Below are 21,936 nucleotides of genomic sequence, written 5' to 3'. Positions count from 1 at the left end.
GATGAATGTTCTTGAGTTGAACGTTGCTTCAACTGAAACACTAACTTTGACTTCAGTGCAAGACTGAATTAAAGTTCCCATAATCAACTCTATTGTTTCCGATATTGTTAATAATTCAATTGATTAAAGCTGTCAACTGCTGGTGTGTTCAATATGTTGGATTTCCAAAAACAAAATTCAAAATATTATCAATTCACTACAGCAGCAATCAAACGTGAGGTTCGATTGTTCTGAAACATAGTAGATGTATTTAAGCTTCATGGAAAATACCTACCAAAAATTTAATGCTCAATTGTTCAATTCAAAGAGTTGTGCTTTTCACCTTGTAAAAAAGACTTCTGGGGGCTGGACATGTAACCAGAATGACTAACGTGATGCTCAGTAGATATCAAGAAAAAGATATTTGTCTATTGAATATAGTACAAGAGCTATATTTATTTACGGTACAATGTCTATGTATTTAATTTGCGCTTTACAGAATCACATCGAAACACGGAAATCGAACACTGTTTGCTCACTTCAAAGAAAGATAAAACTATAACGATAATCCAGAACCATAGCATTAAACCTGCAATCAACCAAAGTCTAATTGTGTACCATGGAGCTGCTGAGTCGCCGACAAAACCCCCGTTTCCTTCCTCCGCTGTGTAATTTCTAGGAGACCAGCATTCTAGAGAGACTGTTCTTGCCGAAGTGCCCCTACATTTGTCGCTTATCACTGTGGGTTGCGCGAATAAATCGCGCTGGGTATGCCCACTTTAAAAGTTTTACTACCCATCAATCAATAAGTACTATCTGTAGACTACAACTTGTAGCAGCTTAGAGTAGGTGAAAGTATTCATCACATCGTGAAGAGTCAGTTTCAATAATAAAACAAAATATATCAATCCACCAACCGGGCTGTTTGAGAATTTCGCTTACCACGGATATGAATAGTTACTGATTGTAATCATATTCTTCATATAGCAATTCCATTTGGCAACCCCGCCAAAAGTCAATGAAGAATCCATGAATATATCACATTTCCCTAAGTGTATGCAAATATCTGACACCTGGTACACGGAACTAATAGTTTCGACATTTTTAATCGATTTCATAGCCTTTCTTCAACGGGACAAACAAAAGAAGATTCAAACCCAATAAAGTAGGAATAATTCAACCGTCACGGGTTAACCGCACACACGATGGTTGAAAACGGCGGGAAAGGGAAAAGCAAATAATTCCCAACTTTTATGAATGAATGACTCTAGTGATGAAGCCGACCGTATGACGTATTCAGTTCCAGTAACCAAATGTACACTATTTAAGTGCGCTGGGTCCACCGCTCTCCTTCAATAGCAAACAATCGTTTCTCGGTAGAACTGCCGGTTTATTTCTAATTATCATTTTTCGATCGAAAGACGCCCGATCGTACGGACGGTTTTTGCCGGGTGCAATCACCGGTTTTCGTGTTTGTAAATAGAAGAACAGATACCTGTGCCTTCGAGGGAAGTTCCTAAATTGATTTTCAGGTAAGTGAAACTAGTAGTTTGATGAACCCTAGTTAGTTCCGATCACGGGTCACCGTTAAAAATTAGTAATTAATGACAGCGCCTACATGGATGGAATTGCAAGTTTGACTTTCATTTCTCGGAAATTTTTTTTCAATGCCATATAAGCAAGTGACAGTTTCTCTTTGTTTACGTTCTCTTCCGTTTATTGGCACGTGACTATGAAGATTTCATCAATTTTCCTGTACTAAGTGAAAGTCAAAGGTTTCAGGTATCTTTTCATGCAAACATCACCGAGTCAAATTTAGTTGCAATCTGTATGCCAAATCAAATTTTGGAACAAACATTCGAAATATACAATATTAGTTAACTAACGTCAATCATTTTCTTTTGAAAACAAACATTACAAATGAACTGCAGAAAACAGAAAATCGAATAGGTGTAACTTACTTTGAAAACCACGTTTAAGTAATTTTGAGTGCATTGGACTGGAATTTTTCAGCACAGAAGTCTTTGGTGCAAGAATCAAAGAAACTTTAAATCTTAGAATTGGATAGAATCATTCAAATTTGGATAAGTGCAACATAGTTTGAAAAACCCGTTTATGTATATTTGAATGAAAAAAAAAACAGATAAAAACATTGAGAACAGAAACCGGACACGAATTTTACAATGCAGGTATCGTTCAATAAACGTATTTTTTGCATGAGTGCATTTGCCAAAAAAATGTTTTTAAACGATTCTTACACTGCAAACTGTTCTTAAACGATTCTTTCACTCAAAAATACTTAAACGGCTTTTCCAAATTAAATTGCTCTTATTCGATTTTTGCTATTAGCCGTTCAAATGGTTCTGTCCAATTTTAAGATTTAAGGTCTCTTTGCTTGGTTTTTAAATTTAAAATCTCTGCAATAACACCGACAAATTCGGTAATGTTTTCTGAAGTCGACGAAGATCTCGGTAATTTATAGTCTTCCTGAAACCGAAAATCTCGGTAAATGCAAATTATCTATAAAATGAAAAAAACCGAGAATTTCAGTTGTTTTTAAGTTTGCCGAGGGCATGGTTGTTCAAATCTTCGCAAAGTTTTACCGAGATCCGGACGGATGCTGACGGATTCTTTTTGTTTACTGTCTCTTTCGATTATTTCGAAACTCTTAGCAATCCTTCTTTGTTTTTGCAGAGAATAACTTAAACAATCATTTTTAAATTTGCACTGAACAAATTATAGAAAAATACTACGTGCTAATTGAAAGAGTAAAGAGAATCTGTTATTTGCATTGAGGTCGCAATGAAAACTCTGAACAAAGTTCAAATACACTGGAGTCTCCTGTTATGCGGGGGATACGTACCGTGTACTTCGATTTTAGACCGCGTAACTTCGGAAATCCGCGTAGAAAAATACCACAAAATGGAAGAAATTTTGTTTGATACCAAACGTCTTGGAAAATCGGTCCAGATCGGATGTAATCTTAAAAATATTTTTTGGGGGAATTCGACTTTGGGATCGGATTTTTTTTTAATGCCGAATGCCTCAGAATGTCAAAGAATTGACTTTAAAAAAATCGGGATAACACCAAATTTTGACGTGTCATGCATTTCTAAAACAAAACAAGAAAACCGTGTAACTTGGGAAATCCGCGTAAAAAACCGCGTGACTTCGGAGATCCACGCAAAAAAAAAGCCGCGTAAAAAGAAACCGCATAAATAGCCCTGTAAAAAGACCTCAGTGTAATGTTTTATGAGAAACCAAAAAAAAATTTTTTCGCATGCCAAACACCCAAACAAATCAATTGACGGTACCTCGCTGAAATTTAGCATGTTTGCCTTAATATGAACGAACCTTAAGGTATCATAATTATTTTTCTTGGGATTGCAGTACATTTTAGCGTTAAAAGAGGTTACTAGGGGATGAAAAAACCTAGAGTATGGAATGTGCTGATTTTATTATTTTTCAAATAAAACGAAGTTGTTTTATAACAGAATTGACAGATGATATATTGACAGGGTTGCCAGGCGTTTTCCACCCGATGAGTAGAAGAAAGTATCCAGTCTAACTTTCCGACCCCATGAAATTTCAGAATTCCGACTAGAGTCTGGCAGCAATGCACTAGCCGCTTTCGGCAGAGAATTTTGCCTACATACGAGAATTTCGCCTCGTACATTAGAGTAAGTGTTAGGTTTTCTAGCATTTGAGTGAAAAAAATACTTCTTGCAGTTCAGTGCGTTTTCATTATCGGAATATTCTAATCGAATTTAGGAATGCATGAATACATTGTTTTTCATAGCCTTTCTAGTTTAGTTTCCGGTTTTTGAAACCACGAATTATCAACCATAGTTGTTTTCAACAGAAATTTTGTGGTTTCAATTATGCTTCCCATTTAAAAGAAAGAAGAATGACTTTAACTAGAAATTCCTGTATATAAACAGTAACGAAGGAAAATTTCTTTATTTTGAGTTCAAGGAACACAAATTGTAAGTTAAACTCACTCAAATTTCGAAAAAAATATTTTTTTCTAATTTGGAGTAAAAATACTCAAATTTTTACAGCTTCGTCCCTAAACTCAAAAATGAGTAGATATGTGGTAACTCGAGCCTAGAATACATTAACTTTTTATGAATTTGAGTGGTGTGTCACTCAATTCAATGAGAGTGGACGCCATTTCGACTGGGCAATTTTAACAGCAGCCGGAAAGCTGCCAGGATTCTGCCGGTTGCCAGAATTCCTCACAAGTGAAATAATGATACGAAAAAATTTCACTGCGATAACGGTTATAATTTTTTTGCACGTTGAGCGTTTATTGAACGTTCACTTGCAGGAACGGTTTGTTATTGTTTTTTACTTCAGTTTTCTCCACATGAAAAGGAAATTTTCCAGTAAAACCAGTACAACGGGGCTCCGACGCCTTACATATAAATTGGCTCAATGATTGATTTCTGTCTGTCAAATTCGTCGGAGGAAAAAATTGCCTGTGGTTGAATGTGTCTGTTTCAAATTATTTATTATTTTCATTAATTATAAATGGAAACAAGTCGATAAATGGTGTACCATCCAACGAGACACTCACTGCCCCGTAAGACATATGCTCATTAAAACATTAAAAACGCATCAGAATTGTGTTTGAGATACCGGTATGTGTACGTCGCGGCACGTGCGAAATTAGGGCCAAACAATTCCATTTTGCACAGCGGAACCCTACATTCTAACAACACGGAGCTAGCTGGTGCGAGTACGGCAGTAGTACAAAAGTGGTTTATTTCTTGTTTTTCCACCTGTGACTGTGGTATCGACCCTGACAGTTGCAATACGATTCTTGACAAATGCCTGTTCCTGTACAAGTGTGAAAAGGCTACGTCAGTGCAGGTCGCAAAACCGTACGAAACCCGTGAATGAAAGCGATTTGCCGAACTGTGCTGTTCATAGCTAGAAACCTCCCCAAGCACCAGCAGAACTTGTTATTTCGCATTCGACCGTGACCGCAGTTGTGCATTCAACTAGAGTGCGTTTACTAAACAAAACATACAAACATTAGTTTCCCAGCGTCAAAATAAGGAAATTCAGAAGACATTACCCTATCAGTTAAAATTTACCAAGAAAATAGTAAATCAGTGTTGACTGTGTAACTTATGGATACATCCAAGACAGCCATGAACTTGACTTTGATATGCCGTTACTGACTTGTACGATTTGCCTTCAAATATCTGAACATAATGTTAATCAACGTTACTGGGTTGTTAACAAAATGCCAACGTCGGTGCTCTTTCCCAATCAACCGTTAAATGGATGCAGCCACGTACACCCTTCCATGGCAATCAGAACGTGACGGTGCCGGATATCGACGCATAGCCTAGGGATCTTTGCTTGCCACTCATGAATTCCTCCTATACAGCGTTACCATGGTTGATGACCTTTTGTTTGTAAAATCTGTAACAACAGGTTAGCTTTGTTGAACACGTTTAGCTATTTGATTAACAAACACTTGAGCTAAGAATTGTGTTGAGCTTTCACCGTAAACTGATTTAGTAAGTGGATTGTCCATCTCAAAAGAGGAAGGAAAGTTAAATCGTCTGTTCCGACCACCTATTCCACAATCTCTTTACCTAAAAAAACAATTGTGTGGCAAGTGTTACTCAGCCATTGATGCTAAAACCGACCCTTCAACTAGACACAATCAGTCTAGGGAATTTTCAACTACTCACTTCCAATCAATAAGAAACAGAACTTTGACGTTGGAAATGCCGGCTGAATCCGGGTAATCACACGGTTGAAAGGACCCTGCTCGTAGTATGATCTAGTTTCAGTACCAATCATTTATTCGGTCATTCGAGCAACTAACGACCTCCACGCAGTGCACCAGTGCTAAGTTGGACCGACCGGCTTCTTGCTGAACGTTAGAAGGTTTCCATGCTTATTCATCAGTAGACGTTCGGCGGTTCAGGAAGGAAGACACAGTTGCGTTCTGACGTTGGTTCTGTTATGGTAGTTATTGACGTTCGGCAAAGCAATTTGAACGCCTACTAGGACTCGGTGAATTTTGCGCGCGTTTGGACTAGCATTCTGTGTGTTTATTGTTTATGTTTTTTTGTGATAAATTCAAGTAACCGAATGTTTACTATTGCGTGTGTGCTTTTGTATTTTCAGAGATGAAGCTGACTATTAAACGACACTACCAGTGGATCCTGTTCAACTGCCTAATGTTTGTACCGTGGGTTTCGTGTCAGAGTAAGTTTAGAACAAATTTACTAATTTATCGCAGAACTAGTGCTCAGAAATTAGTTAGATGTTCGTCACCTATAAAACTATAGACTCGTAAACTGGAAGGTGAAGAAAAGTAAACGAAGTGAATATGAACTGCGAAGTGTTTGGTAACCGAAACAGTTCCAAGAATCCTCAAGTCAAATTCTACAAATTTCAACTTTCATATTAGCTATACACACAGAGGAAAAAATACAAAAATAACTAAAATTGGGTTTCACACATCGATTTTCTTTGTTGGAATAGTGACAAATCAAAATCGGGTTCAATATAGCAAATATCACTGCTTCAAACTATAAAACAAAATATTAAGCCATTTTTCTCAGTGGATTAGTTTGTTTCGATCAATGTTTTGATAAATGATTTCATGACAAACAATTTCACAGTAAATTCAATTTGAAAAATTTGATTTAAATGAACGAACTCTAGTTAAACATGATTTTGTGGCGCTTCAAATTTACAACTTTTTAGTTGAAACAAATGAACTTAAATTTAGTTTTTACAACAAACACTTTTGTTTGATAGAATCATACATTTTTGTTTGTTTTTAACAATGAAATGATTTCTTTCAAACTAATTTGCAAGGTAATTTTGGAAGCTCGAAATAAAAGTTTCGGTTTATATTCGTTTTAAAATTTTCATTTTCGAATTAGGCACATGCCACAATCAAGCTTTGGCGCTTCATCAGTCTGGTCAAGATCTCTGCAACAAATATTTTATCGTAAAAAATATGTGTTATAAAATGTTATGCAATGTTCAAAAATAATGTTATATGTGAACTTTGGTTGACATGTAATAAATAGTTAGTTTATTCCAATAATAAATCAGCCCTAACAAATATTTGTTTTATTCGACTAGACCGAAATTTTGATTCAAATCAAACAGGGAACATAGTTTATGTTGAATGATGAAATTAGTTAAAAGTAATCCTATTCTAGTTAGAAATCATCATAAATCTAACTAACTAAACTGAAACTAACAGTTTTGTTGTTTTAACTATGTTCCATTTATCTGCGTGTAATTGGCATTGCATTAAAAAATTATAATTCTGGCAACATTGGTCGAGGGGCTTATCAGTCAACAAAAATTAGAAAATGCATCCCAGTTGTCTGGTCCTGTCCTAGGTTTTTACTTTTCATTTAAAAAACGATATAGGGGAGACGGGGGCTAGTTGGCCGAGTTTCGCTTTCGGAATTTCTGTACTCTTTCTGGTTAGACTTTTTGATAAACGGTTTGCTCTGTCATGAAGATACACCTTTCGAGCACATGTGTGATTATTTTCATTCCTGAATAGAAATCGCAAAAACAAAGAAGGCTTCACTTGATCTCGATTACTGTGAATTTCACACAGCGAAAAGTGTACAAATCTAATCAAACTGTTCTAGATTTGCACTAAACTGAGGATTTTTATTTTCGATTTGCGAAGAAGAAATCCTAATAGTTCTTTAGAGAACTTTTAGAGCCATTAGAACGGCTGATTTTGTGGAATGCTCTCCAGCGTTGCTTTTTCACCAATGCAAATGACTGGCAGCTGTGACGTAATCGCTCTTGTCGGAGGCGAAACTAGCTTTGCGAACGACATAAAATACATCTGCTCGCAGTGGCGATAGAATCCAAACTGATCCAATTTTTGTTGAGAGGCTAAAAACAAGCCTTCGTTTGTAGCTTTTTCACTAATGGGCGCTCCTAACGGCTATAAAAATAGCAGCATAAAGAATTTTAATTTCGATATTTCATTTCGGATTTGCATTCCATTGATAGAAACTATCCGGATGCTGTACGGGATTCATTCCAGCTTTTCAGAAGGACCACATTGTGGAACTCACTACGATATTTAACACTGTTCGGAACATTTTCTCGAACGATTTGTTGTACAGCAGCAGATATTTTGTTCTCTTCCTCAGAACGCGTTCAGATTGGCTGGTGTTGACATGGATTAAATGAGACAGGTTTTTCAATAGTGTACTATTGAAATACTTCAATGCTGTTGCTATACACGTTCAAGTTGAAAAATTTCGATTCTATTGGTAGTTAGATTATATAAATCCTTTCACAGATCACTGAGCTATGAGCTTTCAAAATACGAGAAAGGCAAACGCGTCTTATGAATTATCCTCTTTGATACTCGTTGATACCAAACATTTCAGAAAAGTTTAATTTTGAATTATTTGAGATTATGTCACACAACTGAATATTTTATCATAAAATTGTGATCATATTTCCGATGGCATGTAGCAAAAATTATGTTCACGATCAAAAACTTATCACTCTCTCAGAGGGTACATTTTGAAAAGGCACCCCATAGTAAAGTAAGTCGTATTCACGACAAAATGTTGGATCCATTAGCGATTTGCGGTCTTGACGCTCCTCCAAATCAGTTCTCATACTCGACATTTTCTGACATTTTCAGGATGGCCTACATCTGCAGCAGGTTCTATACTGATGGACGGAGTTTTGTTCGGGGTTGAATCAATCCTGCCAGGAACTCTAAATGCTAAAAGTTTTGATGGCATTTGATTCATAGAACATTGGAATCATCTTTTCTATCGGCAATTTCCGGCTTTTAATGATTCTTTTCTCTTATTTCTATTTGTCAATAATGGTTATTTATTCCCATCACTTGTTTCTCATGTATATATTTCGTTATAATCACCAATATAAGCATAATATCCAATTCCGTCCAAAAAAGCATAACATTCCACGAATATCCATGTGCACTTTGCTCTAAGCTGAAATTAAAACTCGCCAACCTTCCCCAATGAATGTTTTCGAGAACAATCACGATTAATAGATATAAAAGTAATGGCGTTTTCGTTTTTAATTTGCACTACACCGGTGCAGTGCTACACTGAGGCATGAATAAACGAACAAAAATGACGAAAACATAAACAGTAACCATTGACTACAATAAACGATTCCATTGCAAAGAGCTACACCAAACTTTTGATGAGTGCTACACTGCCCATACTCGCATATCAGTCCCATATCGATTTTCGCAAATTTTAAGTTAGCTTGAAGAATGCAAACTATCCTCAATATACTCTCAGAAATTGCAAAAAAAGTTTAGGGTTTGTTCAGTAAAATGTGAAAAAAATATCAACTCATATCTGTCCCATATGCAGATGTCCCATATCGACATGCCGATTTTCTATATGGGACTGATATGCAAGTATGGGCAGTACACCAGTAGCATCGGTGCAGAAAAAGTGTAGCACTGGTGTAGTGCAATTGGTAAAAACGAACGGTTTCAGTGCAGCCTTCGCTACACCAGTGTAGTGCAATTTAAAAACGAAAACGACATAAGGTTATACTGGAAACCGATATGCCATTTTGAAAAGTTTTGAATACCTTTTCCAATGGTATCACGGTTATACATGTAGTTCACCTTAACGACAAACAAAACTGGAAAAAAATTGTGCGTCAAAGTGAGAAGAAATTCAGAACAGTGATTCTTAAAACTTTTATATTACGGATCCATTTTGAAACCATTCTTTATCTACTTTCAGGGTTGAACGTCAATCGCAATGGTGCAGAAGTCTTTTTCCGGCCGCTACGTATACAACGTAGGTCTGTTTCGTTCCGGGATGATGACAAACCGCTGGATCGTACATTCTACCGAACTTCGACCGTTCGTGACTTGCAGTTATATCCGTCAAGAGATCGGCGCCGAATAGATCACAATTCCAATCCTGACTTTTATTTCGATTATTCACCAGATGAACGAAGTACGTCCGGAGTAGGTCGGGTACAGTCGGTGGTCAAAGCTGGTGCCGAATTTTCCTATGTAGATAATGAAAACAGTGGACCACTGAATTGGTATCGAATTGCACCGCAGTGTGGAGGGCGCTACCAAAGTCCGATCAACCTGAACACAAGCAGTGCACTGGTTGTCAGGAATAAGCGTCCGCTGCAGTTGATCGGTCAGACAAATCTCCCGCAAGCGATTCGTTTGCAGAATGACGGCCATTCGGCAAAGTTTACCTACGCCTGGAATGCGGGTGATCGTCCATATCTTCGTGGCGGTCCGCTGAAGACCAAATATTATTTTGAACAGTTCCATTTTCACTGGGGATCGAATAGGACGGTGGGTTCGGAACACGTCGTAGACTCGCAGCGCTATCCGATGGAGTTACATCTTCTGTTCTATAATGCCATGTACACCTCATTTGAAGACGCTCGTAACGAAGTGGACGGATTAGCTGTGGTTGCACTGTTCTACGAAATCTACGATGAATACGACGAACCGTTGAATACGTGGACTCGTTTCCTGAAGGAAATTACCGTTCCGGATACGGAGTACAACATTCAATTCATCGATACGTTCCCACTGTACGATTTAATAGGCGATGTCGAGTGGCCGTATTTTTCGTACGAGGGCAGCCTAACTACGCCGCCTTGTCTGGAAACAGTCACCTGGATTGTGGCCAGAAAACCAACGTTGCTCATCACGCCCAAAGAAATGAAACAGTTCCGTCGGCTGAAGTCCCACCAGGGATTTATGGTTAACAATTTTAGGCCGGTACAAAAACTGTACAACCGTCGAGTGTTTCTCTATTGACGCGGAACCTTCCGATGGATGTTTTCAATGTTTGCATTTTGTTATGTCCAACATTCAGTGATAAAGATTACAATTCATATGTGATTTGTATTTTCCGATGGTCTCAAACAAAGTATTTGTTGATTGTGAGTGCGGTGTAGTTTAGGTTAGGTAAGAGAGTAGTCATTTTATTTTATTTGTTCATAAATTATGCGTAACTTATCCAAAGTATGCTATAAACCAAAAAGTAATATGATTTATTATTCAATTATAATTTAGACTTTCCTCAGAATTATGATCGTGAATAAAACAAATTCTTGCAATAATTACTTATTTCAGAATAACATATCATGTTTGTTTTACGTTACTCGATATAAGTTGAAAGACTGATCAAATACAATCTGGAAATTCGTTTGAATTCTTTTATTGACAATGAAAACTTTGCGGTGACAAACCCTGTCTAAGATACCATCGAACTATAGAATTCATCATATTTAGAATTAACTACGGTCTTGGAAAGTAAGGAATGAATTTTACTGCAATCAGTATAATATTTGTGAGTAAAAACACGTTTCTAAATTTATTTTTTATTTTTCTGTTTTTATTAAAATTATCAAAGCATTAAGTACGATTCAGACGGTCCGTCACAATCAACCTCCGTCACCGTCACCGTCAAAATTAATTACATGCATTCTTATAAAGACATTCACACATAACGTCACCGTCACGAAACGTCCTGACGGCCGGAACGTGTAAACGTTCCGGTGAAGAAAGTATTAAACTAATTTTGACGGACGCTGACGTTCCGGTGATGGTGACAGAAAAAGACGGACCGTCTGAATCGTACATTGAGAACTCCCAATTAGTTACGATTTACAAACTCTGACTTGTTTTGTTTGCATTATCTGTAAAAATCGCTCAAAGAATAGCCTATATTTTGCCAAACATTAGTCTTTTTCATTACCATTAGGCAGGCGCGTATACGTATAGGCGGGAACCTCATAAATAATAATTATGTTTTGAAAACTCTTCTCTATAAATAAAACGAATTTCGTGCCACCTCGAACAAATGTTTGCAGCACCCTCTCTGAATTCAATGAAACTTTTTGGACAATTAGACTTTGTGTCAAAAAATCAATTTGCATACTTTGTTTTTCCAACCTTTATCCAGATTGTCTTTTGAAAAGGGCTAAACATTTTTAACTAATCTCTTTTAAATAGCTATTGTCGACAATTTTATAAAAAAAAATTTTTATTGTGAATGGATTTCAAATTTTTAAAGGCAAGTGTAGGACTCGATATTGAAATTTTTCAGTATTCTCATTGGAAAACCTGACTGATTTTGTGAAATTCAACAGTACAATACTTTTTTGCAGGCTAAATTTTTTATTCGCTAGTAAATGTAAGTTATAAAGCATGAGTATTTTCAATTTTTTTAGGAGACATTTATGCAAGTTGTTTAAGACGGCCAATTTATTCATTCAACTCAGAACCAAAATGTTCTTATGATTGATTTGCTCGTCTATTACGAAATTGTTCATTCTTTGTTACAGATTCAAACCTTTGGCATGATGACAATACTTCACCTAGTTGATTCAAACCTAGGACAGGACCTGACAATTGTTAATCCTCTTTTAGGACCAATTTCGGACCAGCTCGTGATTGGTTGAAATTGACATAAGCAAGTACAAGTTGTTGAAATCAATATTACTGCAGGGTGGTAGAAAAAGTGTTGTCAGTATCGTCGGTAACAATGTAGCTTGATATTGGATATTTTATTTTTCGGGTCATCTTTTCAAAATTATTAATTTCAATAGGGTTTAAGTTCAATTTGTTTTTAAATCCTGTCAATGCGGAAAGTATACGAGTACATTTAACAATCACTGGATGATACGCAGAGAAAGCCTGAAATCACGAAGTGTGATATGGACGAGAATATTGATTATGTCGGTTGAGAATAGCACCGAATCTTTGGATACTTCTGTATGTTATTATTTTTCTCAAATAGAATATGTTGAATACTTTAGTTAATAAAGCTGCAAGAATTAATTACCCAAAATTGAGTGTTTTGGAAAAAAATTATTAAGCTGTTTCAACTAAACGTTTTCTTCAAAACAAACATATGATCAAAAAGAATCCAGAGCTATATTTTTGACCGATATAACATTTGTCTAAGTGTTTTCAAATGATAAATAATTGCATGTTATAAGGGGAGAAAGTTTTCAGAATGAATAATTATCTCTACTGGCAACAATGATCGCGAGGCATTTATTATTTACAGCAGGGAGCAACCGGAATAAAAAGAGAAATATTTTTCTGGAAAAAGAAGCCAGTTGTCTGGTCCTGTCCTAGATTCAAACTATGTATCATTTTGTGAAAGAACTGAATAGTATTTAAACAAGGTCTTTTCTATATAGAATTACAAATGCTTTTCGGCCACACCTGACGAGTAAATATCAATAATGTATAGCTGTAGAATTCGTGAAATCAAAGATGACGGCGTAAAATCGTAAAGATGGATTCCGAGACGGGTTTGACAAATAAGTTATTGAAAATAATATCATATTTGTGTGATTTCTGAGTTCCTGAAATCTCCAATATGTCCAGTCCAACACGAAGACGTTCGTATCTCGACTGTGTCTAATAATGATAATGAATGATGTCAAATGTCGCAAACGTTTGCTGTGATGGAGATGCACTGGTTGCTAATGGTCACGGAATGAGGCGAAACGTAGTAACTAATACCGTTTTCATTTATTGATCAGAGCAGCCCGAGAGCTGACCCATAGTCGCCCAAAAAACTTTTAAGGTGACCATGGAAGCGAGCCACAAATTGCAACCAAGAAACCGCGTACCCTCCCACTTCACCTGCCTCTATTCTACCCTGCTCTTGATGTAAACAAACCATGAAACACATTTTTTCTACGCGTAGGGGTAAATGTATTGCGTAGAATTGCAAATTATGATAAACTATCAACTCTGAAGAATGATTTGTGCAAAACCTTTTCGGACCGTTATTAGAAGGTTTCTTCTTAGAATGTTAATATTTTTCACTCACCTCAAGATTTCAACTGCTGATTATAGCTCTGTGACATAAGTAAGCTTTATGAAACTCTTTTGAGTTGTTCTTCACCGGTTAACTTATCCTCTGGTCTAAACATTTTATTATAAAACCATTGAATAACTCACAGTTCTGGTTTTGAAAATTTTCCAAAAATCCACGATGAAAAGTTTGTCGGCCTGCTTTAGTATTGGTAATACCACCCTTTTATATTGGCAGTAATGCCATACATAATTAGAGAAAAAAGCTTTGCAATGCACTAAAAATAACAATATTTTCAATCAGTCGCACATTGATATAGTTAAAATTACGGATCAAAATTACTTTTGTACGTCACTATCTAAAATTTCAATATTTAAAAAAAAGTTTAAAATTTCCCTTATTTCCATTTCAAACATTGCTTCCCCTCCTAGTTATCCGCAACCCTGTTGTCTTATTTAGCGTCGCTATGTAATGCAAAAAATAAACAAACAGTTCAAGTATTGCAATCTTTTCAATATGCCTCGTTCATCTAAGAAAAAGAAAGCAGCGCTCATTCGCGAAAATCAATAGAAAAATAGATGGAATACGTTAATAGAGTGTGTTTTGGGTAGTGAGTATGTGCGGGACTAATCAGTTCAAACAATGGAAGAACTGCCAGCTCAAAACAATACCACAGAATTTAGAAACTGTACTGGATCCAATAATTTGGTATCAATAGGTAAAGTTCTAAAATATTTTCGTCAATATTTGAAATTATATCTTCAAATTTGCATGATAAATCTTTTTAGAGCAAATAGCCGATTTATCATCACTTGACTGTTCTCTGGGTGAGGTTGCTTCCCTATCTGAAAACGATGATGTTGTCGACAAAATGGAAAATGTAGAATTTGTTAGTTTGTATTTTTTGAATATGTGAGCTTCATATTCAAAAATTATAATTAATACAAAAAGCCTGTGGTGTTACTATACTTAATCCATCAATGTTACAGCTTCCTTTTTACTTTGTAATGTAAGAAAAATGCCAAGAACCAAACAAAGGCAAATAGTAAACAATCTTCGTTGGCACAATCATTATATTCTCATGATTGCAATTTGTTAACTCCAGAATGAGCATGAAGATGAGATAAGTCCACTCCGTTCTGCTAGGTGATTTGAATAGTTTCAATGTTTACATTTTGTTCTTGCAACTGTATTCCTTTCAGCACACAAATATTATTATTTCATTCCTCTCTACTCACAAATACTATTACTATATGAAAAAGTATTGTTTCACCAATCCTTTTACATTTATTTTCCTTGGCTTCTGTCCACGGTCACCTTAAGATGTCTGTTTTAGCAACCTGGGATCGCTCTAGATCGGACTCCAATCGCGTAGTTTCGCTTTGAAAATTTTCTCGGGTCGCACCACGCCATTCATGCGAGTTTGTTTATTGTTCCTTTTTTATGAGTTGTTGTTTAGGGTGCGTTCCACGTGTTCGTTTTACTCGGAGTCAAAGTCGCCCACGTGTAGGTTCAAAAACTAAAACGGTATAGGATGTGATCTAGAGCCACACAATAAAAACATTGCAATTCGAACATTGCATTTTGAATTTATCGGTCTTGTTCCCTACAAAATCCCGTAATCATGTGTTCCACCTTTTAAGTGTATCGTTACAATTACGCAAGTAAAGTATTGAAAGTTCCCAAAATTCACCTTCTTGCGAACGTTCCTCAGTAAATTCCGTACAGACTTCTTGGTGACAAGTTTTGACACTTTTTTCCAATCCTTTTCGAACTGTTGAATGGTTTCGGCTGCCGAGACATGTTTCCTAAGATGTGCCTTCGTTAATGCCCAAAATTCCTCAATTGGTCGAAGTTGTGGGCAATTTGGTGGATTCATGTCTTTTGGGACGAAAGTGGCATTTTTGGCAGTATACCATTCAACCGTTGATTTCGAGTAGTGGCAAGAAGTAAGATCTGGCCAGAAGACAACAGTATCCTTCTGGCTTTGGCTTTTTCACTTACTTCTTCCATTTTTGCTATCTTTCTCAGTGACAGTCCGCGTTCTGTGCACCATTTGTACACAATTTTTCGACGTTGTTCTGCTGAAAGTCCACGAAACAAACTAATGTAAACGAATAAACAGCTGCACAAGTGGTTAGAGAAGAGTGTAAACAACAGGACGCAGCCATAAAAATTGACAGATTCTGAACCATTGCGAAATGGCAGCGGTTTTTGGTTGCGTTCATACTTTCTGGGACAGTCCTTATTAGGTGCTGATTGATGGTAAAATGCACCAAGCGACCATCCTCACCATATTAGAGTATGTAAACAATCAGAAAGTAGTGTACAAGACACGACCGATTGCGATGAAACATAAAAGAAATTATATGACTGGAAAATGTCACGATTCTAATTTCTAGACAATATTCATCACAGAATATTTACACTGATTTGTAAAACCGGAATGACCGAAATTAGCTCTGCGTCTAATTCGTATTATTGTTTTGAATTAGTTGATTTTCACAAAAAAAAATTCAAAATAACTATTAAATTAGTTGAAATTCAGAATTTTCTTTGCTATAAAAATATCTTGTTTTTAAATAATGTATTTAATTGGCGAATATTTTGGATACAAACCAGCAAAATTTCAATCCAACACGGAATTCTCATTGGCAACTGATTTTGTGATTGAAACAAGAAAATTTGACTTTATCTTTCTGTCACCATCAGACAGCACAAAGAAAACAAAAATTAAATTGGCCTTATTAACAAGTTTATTAGCCAAAAACTTAAGAGAAATGTCAAAGCGAAATAATCCTTTGAAAAGCTAAAAAGGATAGTCTTGTTGAAACAGCTTGTAAATTGTTTTGATGTTTTTCGCATGTGTTACGATATATTTTATTTAAATGTGTTACGATACGGTTTTAAATTTCTAAAGCGATATGTTAAAATGTCGTAAACTCTTAGTGGAAAGTGTATTTATTCAAAATTTGAGACGATTGTGCGTAATATTGTTTTTACGCGGAACAGTGAAATGAGTTTCGAATGTTGTACTTTAATAGTCAAAAAAAAAATTAACTAAAATCAGAAAATCAACTAATTTTTTCGCTAAAATGCTGATTTCGGTCTTTCCGGGCAGCTCTAGCTAAAATTTTTTTTATATTGGATTGCGCATGCGTTATTGTGAAGAACTATCTCTATTATGTCTTGTACTTTCGAGGTGTGTAATCACATTTCTCGGTTGATTTTCCAGAAGGCCGTAACAGCAAGTGACAGTTTCTCTTTGTTCACTCTCTCTTTCGATTATTGTGATGTGATCTAAAAAGATTTTCTTGGATTTCACAGTTCTGTTAGGAAGTCGAACGTTTCGAGCATCATTCTATGCAAAGAGTTAAGTGATAAACGTGTAAACCGCTTGGTAATTAATAGAAGAGAAAGTAAACAAAGAGAAACTGTCACTTGCTGTTACGGCCTTCTGGAAAATCAACCGAGATTTGATATTGGAAAAGACATCATATTAACAAGATATCCAGCTCTCACATTTCCCGGACAAATCATTGGCAACATCCTTTTTTTGCGAGCATGGCGCCCTCAGGCGAGTCCGCATCAAGTCTCGTATATAGAAGCAGGGGAGAGAAATGTAAAATTCGTGCACGCCAAAATAGCAGCACTGCGCACCCATACAATTGACATGATATGTTGAATGTGATGCCCTTCAAGCTGACAGGGTCTCATATTAGGTAAGATTATTATTCTATATCTTTTATAAGGCCCAACTTCATCCTATATTTGTCATTTGCCATAGTTGATATCGTGCACAGTTTGAGTTTCAGCAAAGACATCATATTAACAAGATATCCAGCTCTCACATTTCCCGAACAAATCTTTGGCAACATCCTTTTTTGCGACCATGGCGCCCTCAGGCGAGTCCGCATCGAATCACGTACATAGAAGTAGGGGAGAGAAATGTCAAATTCGCACGCGCCAAAATAGCAGCACTGCGCACCCATACAATTGACATGACATGTTGAATGAGACGCCGTGCGATGGCGTTGCTGAACTGAAGATTGAGATCGCTCAAAGCTGACAGGGTCTGGTTTCAGTGAGCCAACGGTGTTCGTATTCACGTCAATCCGGTTGTGTCTCGGACATTACCCACCCGCCTTTCATATACTCCATTTGCTCAAACAACGGTTAAAATGCTTTGGAAGCAAAGGGATGTGCCACTTTTTTTCAAGGAAGACATGTGATTATTTTGCTCTGGCTACCTTACCAGAACAAAACATAAAATTAATAATTGGTTAATTTTTCGTCGTTGATAGCTTCAGCATAAGTTATTACCGTACACTTGCCGTCATTTGTTTACTAATTGATAAATTATCTATTTTCACAACTCAAAGAAACCGCAATAAAACACTCGCACATTAAACTTTCGTGAGTGACAGCACACTTTGACTTAGTTTTCCAACGTGTGTATCGCAAATGTACCGGCGCTTGTGTCGAAAAAGGGGCGGAGAATTGCACTATCAGCTTTTCCAGTGAAAAATTAATTGAAACTTATCGTGGATTTTTCTGTCTATCTCTTTCTATGCAAACTTTTTTTTATTATTATTGTTAGTCGTTGACTAGAAAAATGGTAGAAAGGAATATAAACCGGACTTCTGCAAAGACAGCGGCACAGTTAGCAAGTGCAGTTTTAAACAGTTGCAATCGTTATGAAGGCTCATCTGGTTCTATTGTTGTATTGTTTGGCTGTGGTACAGTGCGACTATGGCGATCGTAAGCCATCATTTTGTTTTGTTTGTTTTTTTTTCCAATTCGCAGTTAAAAAATGTTCATACTTTTAGTTGACGGTGCTGAAAATTTTGGTTCTGGAGACTTTGAATGGAATGAAATGAGAGAACAGTGTCCAGGACGAGCCCAAAGTCCGATCGCCCTGGACACGTACGCAACAGTACTGGGTGTTGAGAGACGACCACTGGAGCTGTTGGGATACCAAGAGAACCCAAGTCAGGTTGTTGTAACTAACAATGGATACTTAGGTTGGTTGTAGTAAACGAAACTTCATGAAGCATGAATCTCTCACATGTCATTTTTAGCCGTTTATACGTTCGAATATCCCAACGGCCAAGTGATTACAGCCAGAGGCGGTCCTTTGCGTGGTACATTTCAATTTGACAGCCTCCATTTTCACTGGGGAGAAGATTCTGACCGGGGAGCAGAACACGTGGTTGACGGCCGTCGCTACGCCATGGAAATGCATCTGGTCTTCTACAACACCATGTACGGATCGTTCATGGGAGCTCGAAATCAGACGAATGGTTTGGCAGTGCTGGGAATATTCTTCAACAGTACTAACACTGATGTAAACTATGGGTGGATTCCGGCACTCAGTGAGGTCCGAACGGCGGGAACTAGCTATACACTGCCTGATCCTACCGTTTTCAACATCAAGGGCCTGATCGGAGCTAGGAGACGGCCATACTACTCTTACCATGGTAGTTTGACTACGCCTCCGTGTTTTGAAACCGTTACCTGGCTGGTCCAACGAAAGCCTCTGCCGATTTCCGAAGAACAACTGGATTACTTCCGTTCGCTGCGAGATGGGAATGGCAACCCGCTGGTCGATAACTATCGAGAATTGCAGCCCATCAACGGCAGAACGGTTTATTTCTATCCGTCGGACTTTCGAACGAGAGGAAAGTAATTTTCAAACCAATTTGGTGTTCTGTGTGTGCGATGATAGACAATCTATGAATCTATTTAATCGACAGCTGTTTAGACGAAATTTGAATACCACATGATTATCATTCCCTCACAATATAATAATAAATTCCATAATAAATTATTTCGATTCGATAATATAATCAACGATCGATTTGCATTTCAAAATTTTTCCATTCTTTTTTATTTAGTAATAATGAACGAATAGAGGTTACTCGGACTCTAATTGCATCATATGAAGCAAAGAATAATGTTGTTCTTACACCGCCATGGCGAAAATCAACGGCTCTTCCCCATCCATCTTATTCACCCAATTCAACTCCCATTTCTAGCAAACGTTATAGCTTTATCCCACATGATCAGATCCGAATCGATTCCGAATCATCGAGAAATTTTCGTCTGGAATTCCATGTGGAAATCATGAGGAATTCCGAATCAGTTCCAATTCCAGTGCAACAACCGATTCCGAATGAATTTCGCCTACAACCGGTTGATTCGGAAATCTGTCGGAATTGAGTGAGAAGATGCGAACTGAATTGTCAATTCGTCTTTTTCTTTCCCGATTTTGCACGTTTTCGTGCTGGTTTTCAGTTTAATTTTCAACGAAAATATTATATAACTGAATGTACAAATTTAAATCTTCATGTTTTTTCGGATATACAGAACTAGTAAATAACCAGTTCTTCTTAGAATCCCAACATAAACTGTTGAAATTCGCTGGAAATTAACAAAGCGGCCTACCTTAGTCAGCATCATCCATTCCTCTAGCTGGAGTGTAGTGAAATGGCTTAAGTCGCCTATATTTTACACATTCATAAAATGAGCGAATATTCAATGACACTGCCAATCGGGTTGATCGAGCAGCCAATTCAGGCGAAAATTCTAGCACTGAACCGATCGAGAACTGAAAAATCATGCAGTCGAGTAAGAATTCATTGCGCATTCCGTCATTTCGATGATGTAGGATGTAACCATAAACAAATATATAGACTAGACACTGGTGATCTTTTTTTGATGCACATCACGGTCCTCCGTAAAACTGGGAACAATGACGTTAAACTGACAGCGCTGCTGAGTTCCTATATTTAAAATTCACCTGTCAAACTATTTGAACACTATTTCAAATTACATGTATAACGTCAGCAAACATCTGGTGATGATAAAAGTGTTAGTATTTATGCTGTTCAATGGATGGATGATGGATGATTGTGTTAATCTGCATGATAGTAACAAATTTTCCTGCTTCGTTTGGTTTAATAAATGGGTTTTTGATCATTGTACGATGTGAGAGTGGCAACAGTAAAGAATATACTATACGGCGAATTTTGATAAACGGAAACTGATTTAAATTCATTTTTCATCATTCTATACTGAATCTTAGTTTTTTCGCAAGCTTAAGCTTTCCATACAAAGTGCAAACAATTAATTCAAGTGCAGCCATATTCACAAAAGTATTCTGCGGAGAATGTCGATAATCGAAAAAAAACTACAATAACCTCTGAATACATTTAAATGAAGCTAAACCGAATGAATTAATCTAAACAATAAATCGAAAATGCTGCTTTCGTAGTCGGAGATTTTCTTCGACAGTTTTTCAGCACGCAAAGTTTCTCCATCTTTCAAAACAAACAACTTGTTACCATTAGCGACAACCACAACCAATTTGAAAGTATACCGATTACGTTGAGCCCCAAACACTGCGATGTTTTGATACTCATCGCGACTCTCAAATTGTGAAAATTATCTCCACTTGATGTCCCAAAACACTCTCTGCTGTATTTTAGGTAAACCGACAAGTTATTGAGAGAGAGTTGACCCAAAATCCACTAATTTTCGTGCACTAAACAAGGTAAACGCGTAAAACAAATGCATTACTGTTTGTTTGTTTACATTGCAATCAGCTGATTTTGAAGTTCCGATTTTAATCTCATCAAGATGGCGTCGTGACAGAGGGCCGGCGAAAACGATAACATTTGTTCAATTTCACTCACGGCATACTCCCAATCGAAATTATGTCAATGCATTTATTCTTGCGCGCCCCCAAGTGGTAAGTGCAGTCATTTTAAAAGGTACCGGAAGAACTCTACAATTAATCGAAATGATTTCAGTTTTTCTTCGGCAGCATCGTGTCTCATTATTTATCTTTGGTGGAACTGTCGAGCGGAAACTGCGTAGTAAGATTTTGAAGACGATTAAGAGGAATCCTAATCCGTCGCACCGTGATTTGGCCAGAAAATTCGGTGCTGCCCATAGTACCGTGAAGAGAACTCGACTCCGGGAAGGAATCAAGTTGTATCGAGCTAGCAAACAGCCAAATCGGACCATAAAACAGAATAGTGTGGTCAAAATTCGTGCTCGGAAACTATATGATCAGGTGCTTACCAAGTTCGACGGGTGTCTTCTG

At 37.0% G+C, this 21,936-nt stretch overlaps 2 protein-coding genes across 3 annotated transcripts; both read left to right on the top strand.

The window, feature by feature from the left end:
* Positions 1–1,172: 1,172 nt before the first annotated feature.
* Positions 1,173–11,095, top strand: LOC131434074 (carbonic anhydrase 7-like). 2 transcript variants are annotated; one of them, XM_058600746.1, is made up of 3 exons: positions 1,173–1,511; positions 6,133–6,213; positions 9,753–11,095. In XM_058600746.1, the coding sequence occupies exons 2-3, from the start codon at positions 6,135–6,137 to the stop codon at positions 10,802–10,804; spliced, it is 1,131 nt and encodes a 376-aa protein (XP_058456729.1). In that variant the 5' UTR covers positions 1,173–1,511; positions 6,133–6,134; the 3' UTR covers positions 10,805–11,095. The 2 variants fall into 2 exon arrangements, with proteins under 2 accessions (XP_058456729.1, XP_058456788.1); XM_058600805.1 differs by lacking the exon at positions 1,173–1,511 and adding an exon at positions 5,974–6,050.
* Positions 11,096–18,493: 7,398 nt separating this feature from the next.
* Positions 18,494–19,634, top strand: LOC131434027 (carbonic anhydrase 2-like). The gene is made up of 3 exons (XM_058600671.1): positions 18,494–18,587; positions 18,656–18,850; positions 18,908–19,634. The coding sequence occupies exons 1-3, from the start codon at positions 18,524–18,526 to the stop codon at positions 19,513–19,515; spliced, it is 867 nt and encodes a 288-aa protein (XP_058456654.1). The 5' UTR covers positions 18,494–18,523; the 3' UTR covers positions 19,516–19,634.
* Positions 19,635–21,936: the final 2,302 nt, after the last annotated feature.

This window comes from Malaya genurostris, chromosome 1 (genome assembly GCF_030247185.1).
Source record: "Malaya genurostris strain Urasoe2022 chromosome 1, Malgen_1.1, whole genome shotgun sequence".
NCBI classification, from domain to species: Eukaryota; Metazoa; Arthropoda; class Insecta; order Diptera; family Culicidae; genus Malaya; species Malaya genurostris.
The sequence above is the reverse complement of the archived record's forward strand: the minus strand, read 5'-3'. Positions and strand labels throughout refer to the sequence as shown.

Bases quoted from the DNA above. Each gene is read 5' to 3' on its own strand.
- LOC131434074 (XM_058600746.1), top strand. From the start codon at position 6,135: ATGAAGCTGACTATTAAACGACACTACCAGTGGATCCTGTTCAACTGC. The intron at 6,214-9,752 runs GTAAGTTTAGAA...ATCTACTTTCAG, and splicing joins ACCGTGGGTTTCGTGTCAGA to GGTTGAACGTCAATCGCAAT.
- LOC131434027 (XM_058600671.1), top strand. From the start codon at position 18,524: ATGAAGGCTCATCTGGTTCTATTGTTGTATTGTTTGGCTGTGGTACAG. The intron at 18,588-18,655 runs GTAAGCCATCAT...TCATACTTTTAG, and splicing joins ACAGTGCGACTATGGCGATC to TTGACGGTGCTGAAAATTTT. The intron at 18,851-18,907 runs GTTGGTTGTAGT...TGTCATTTTTAG, and splicing joins AACTAACAATGGATACTTAG to CCGTTTATACGTTCGAATAT.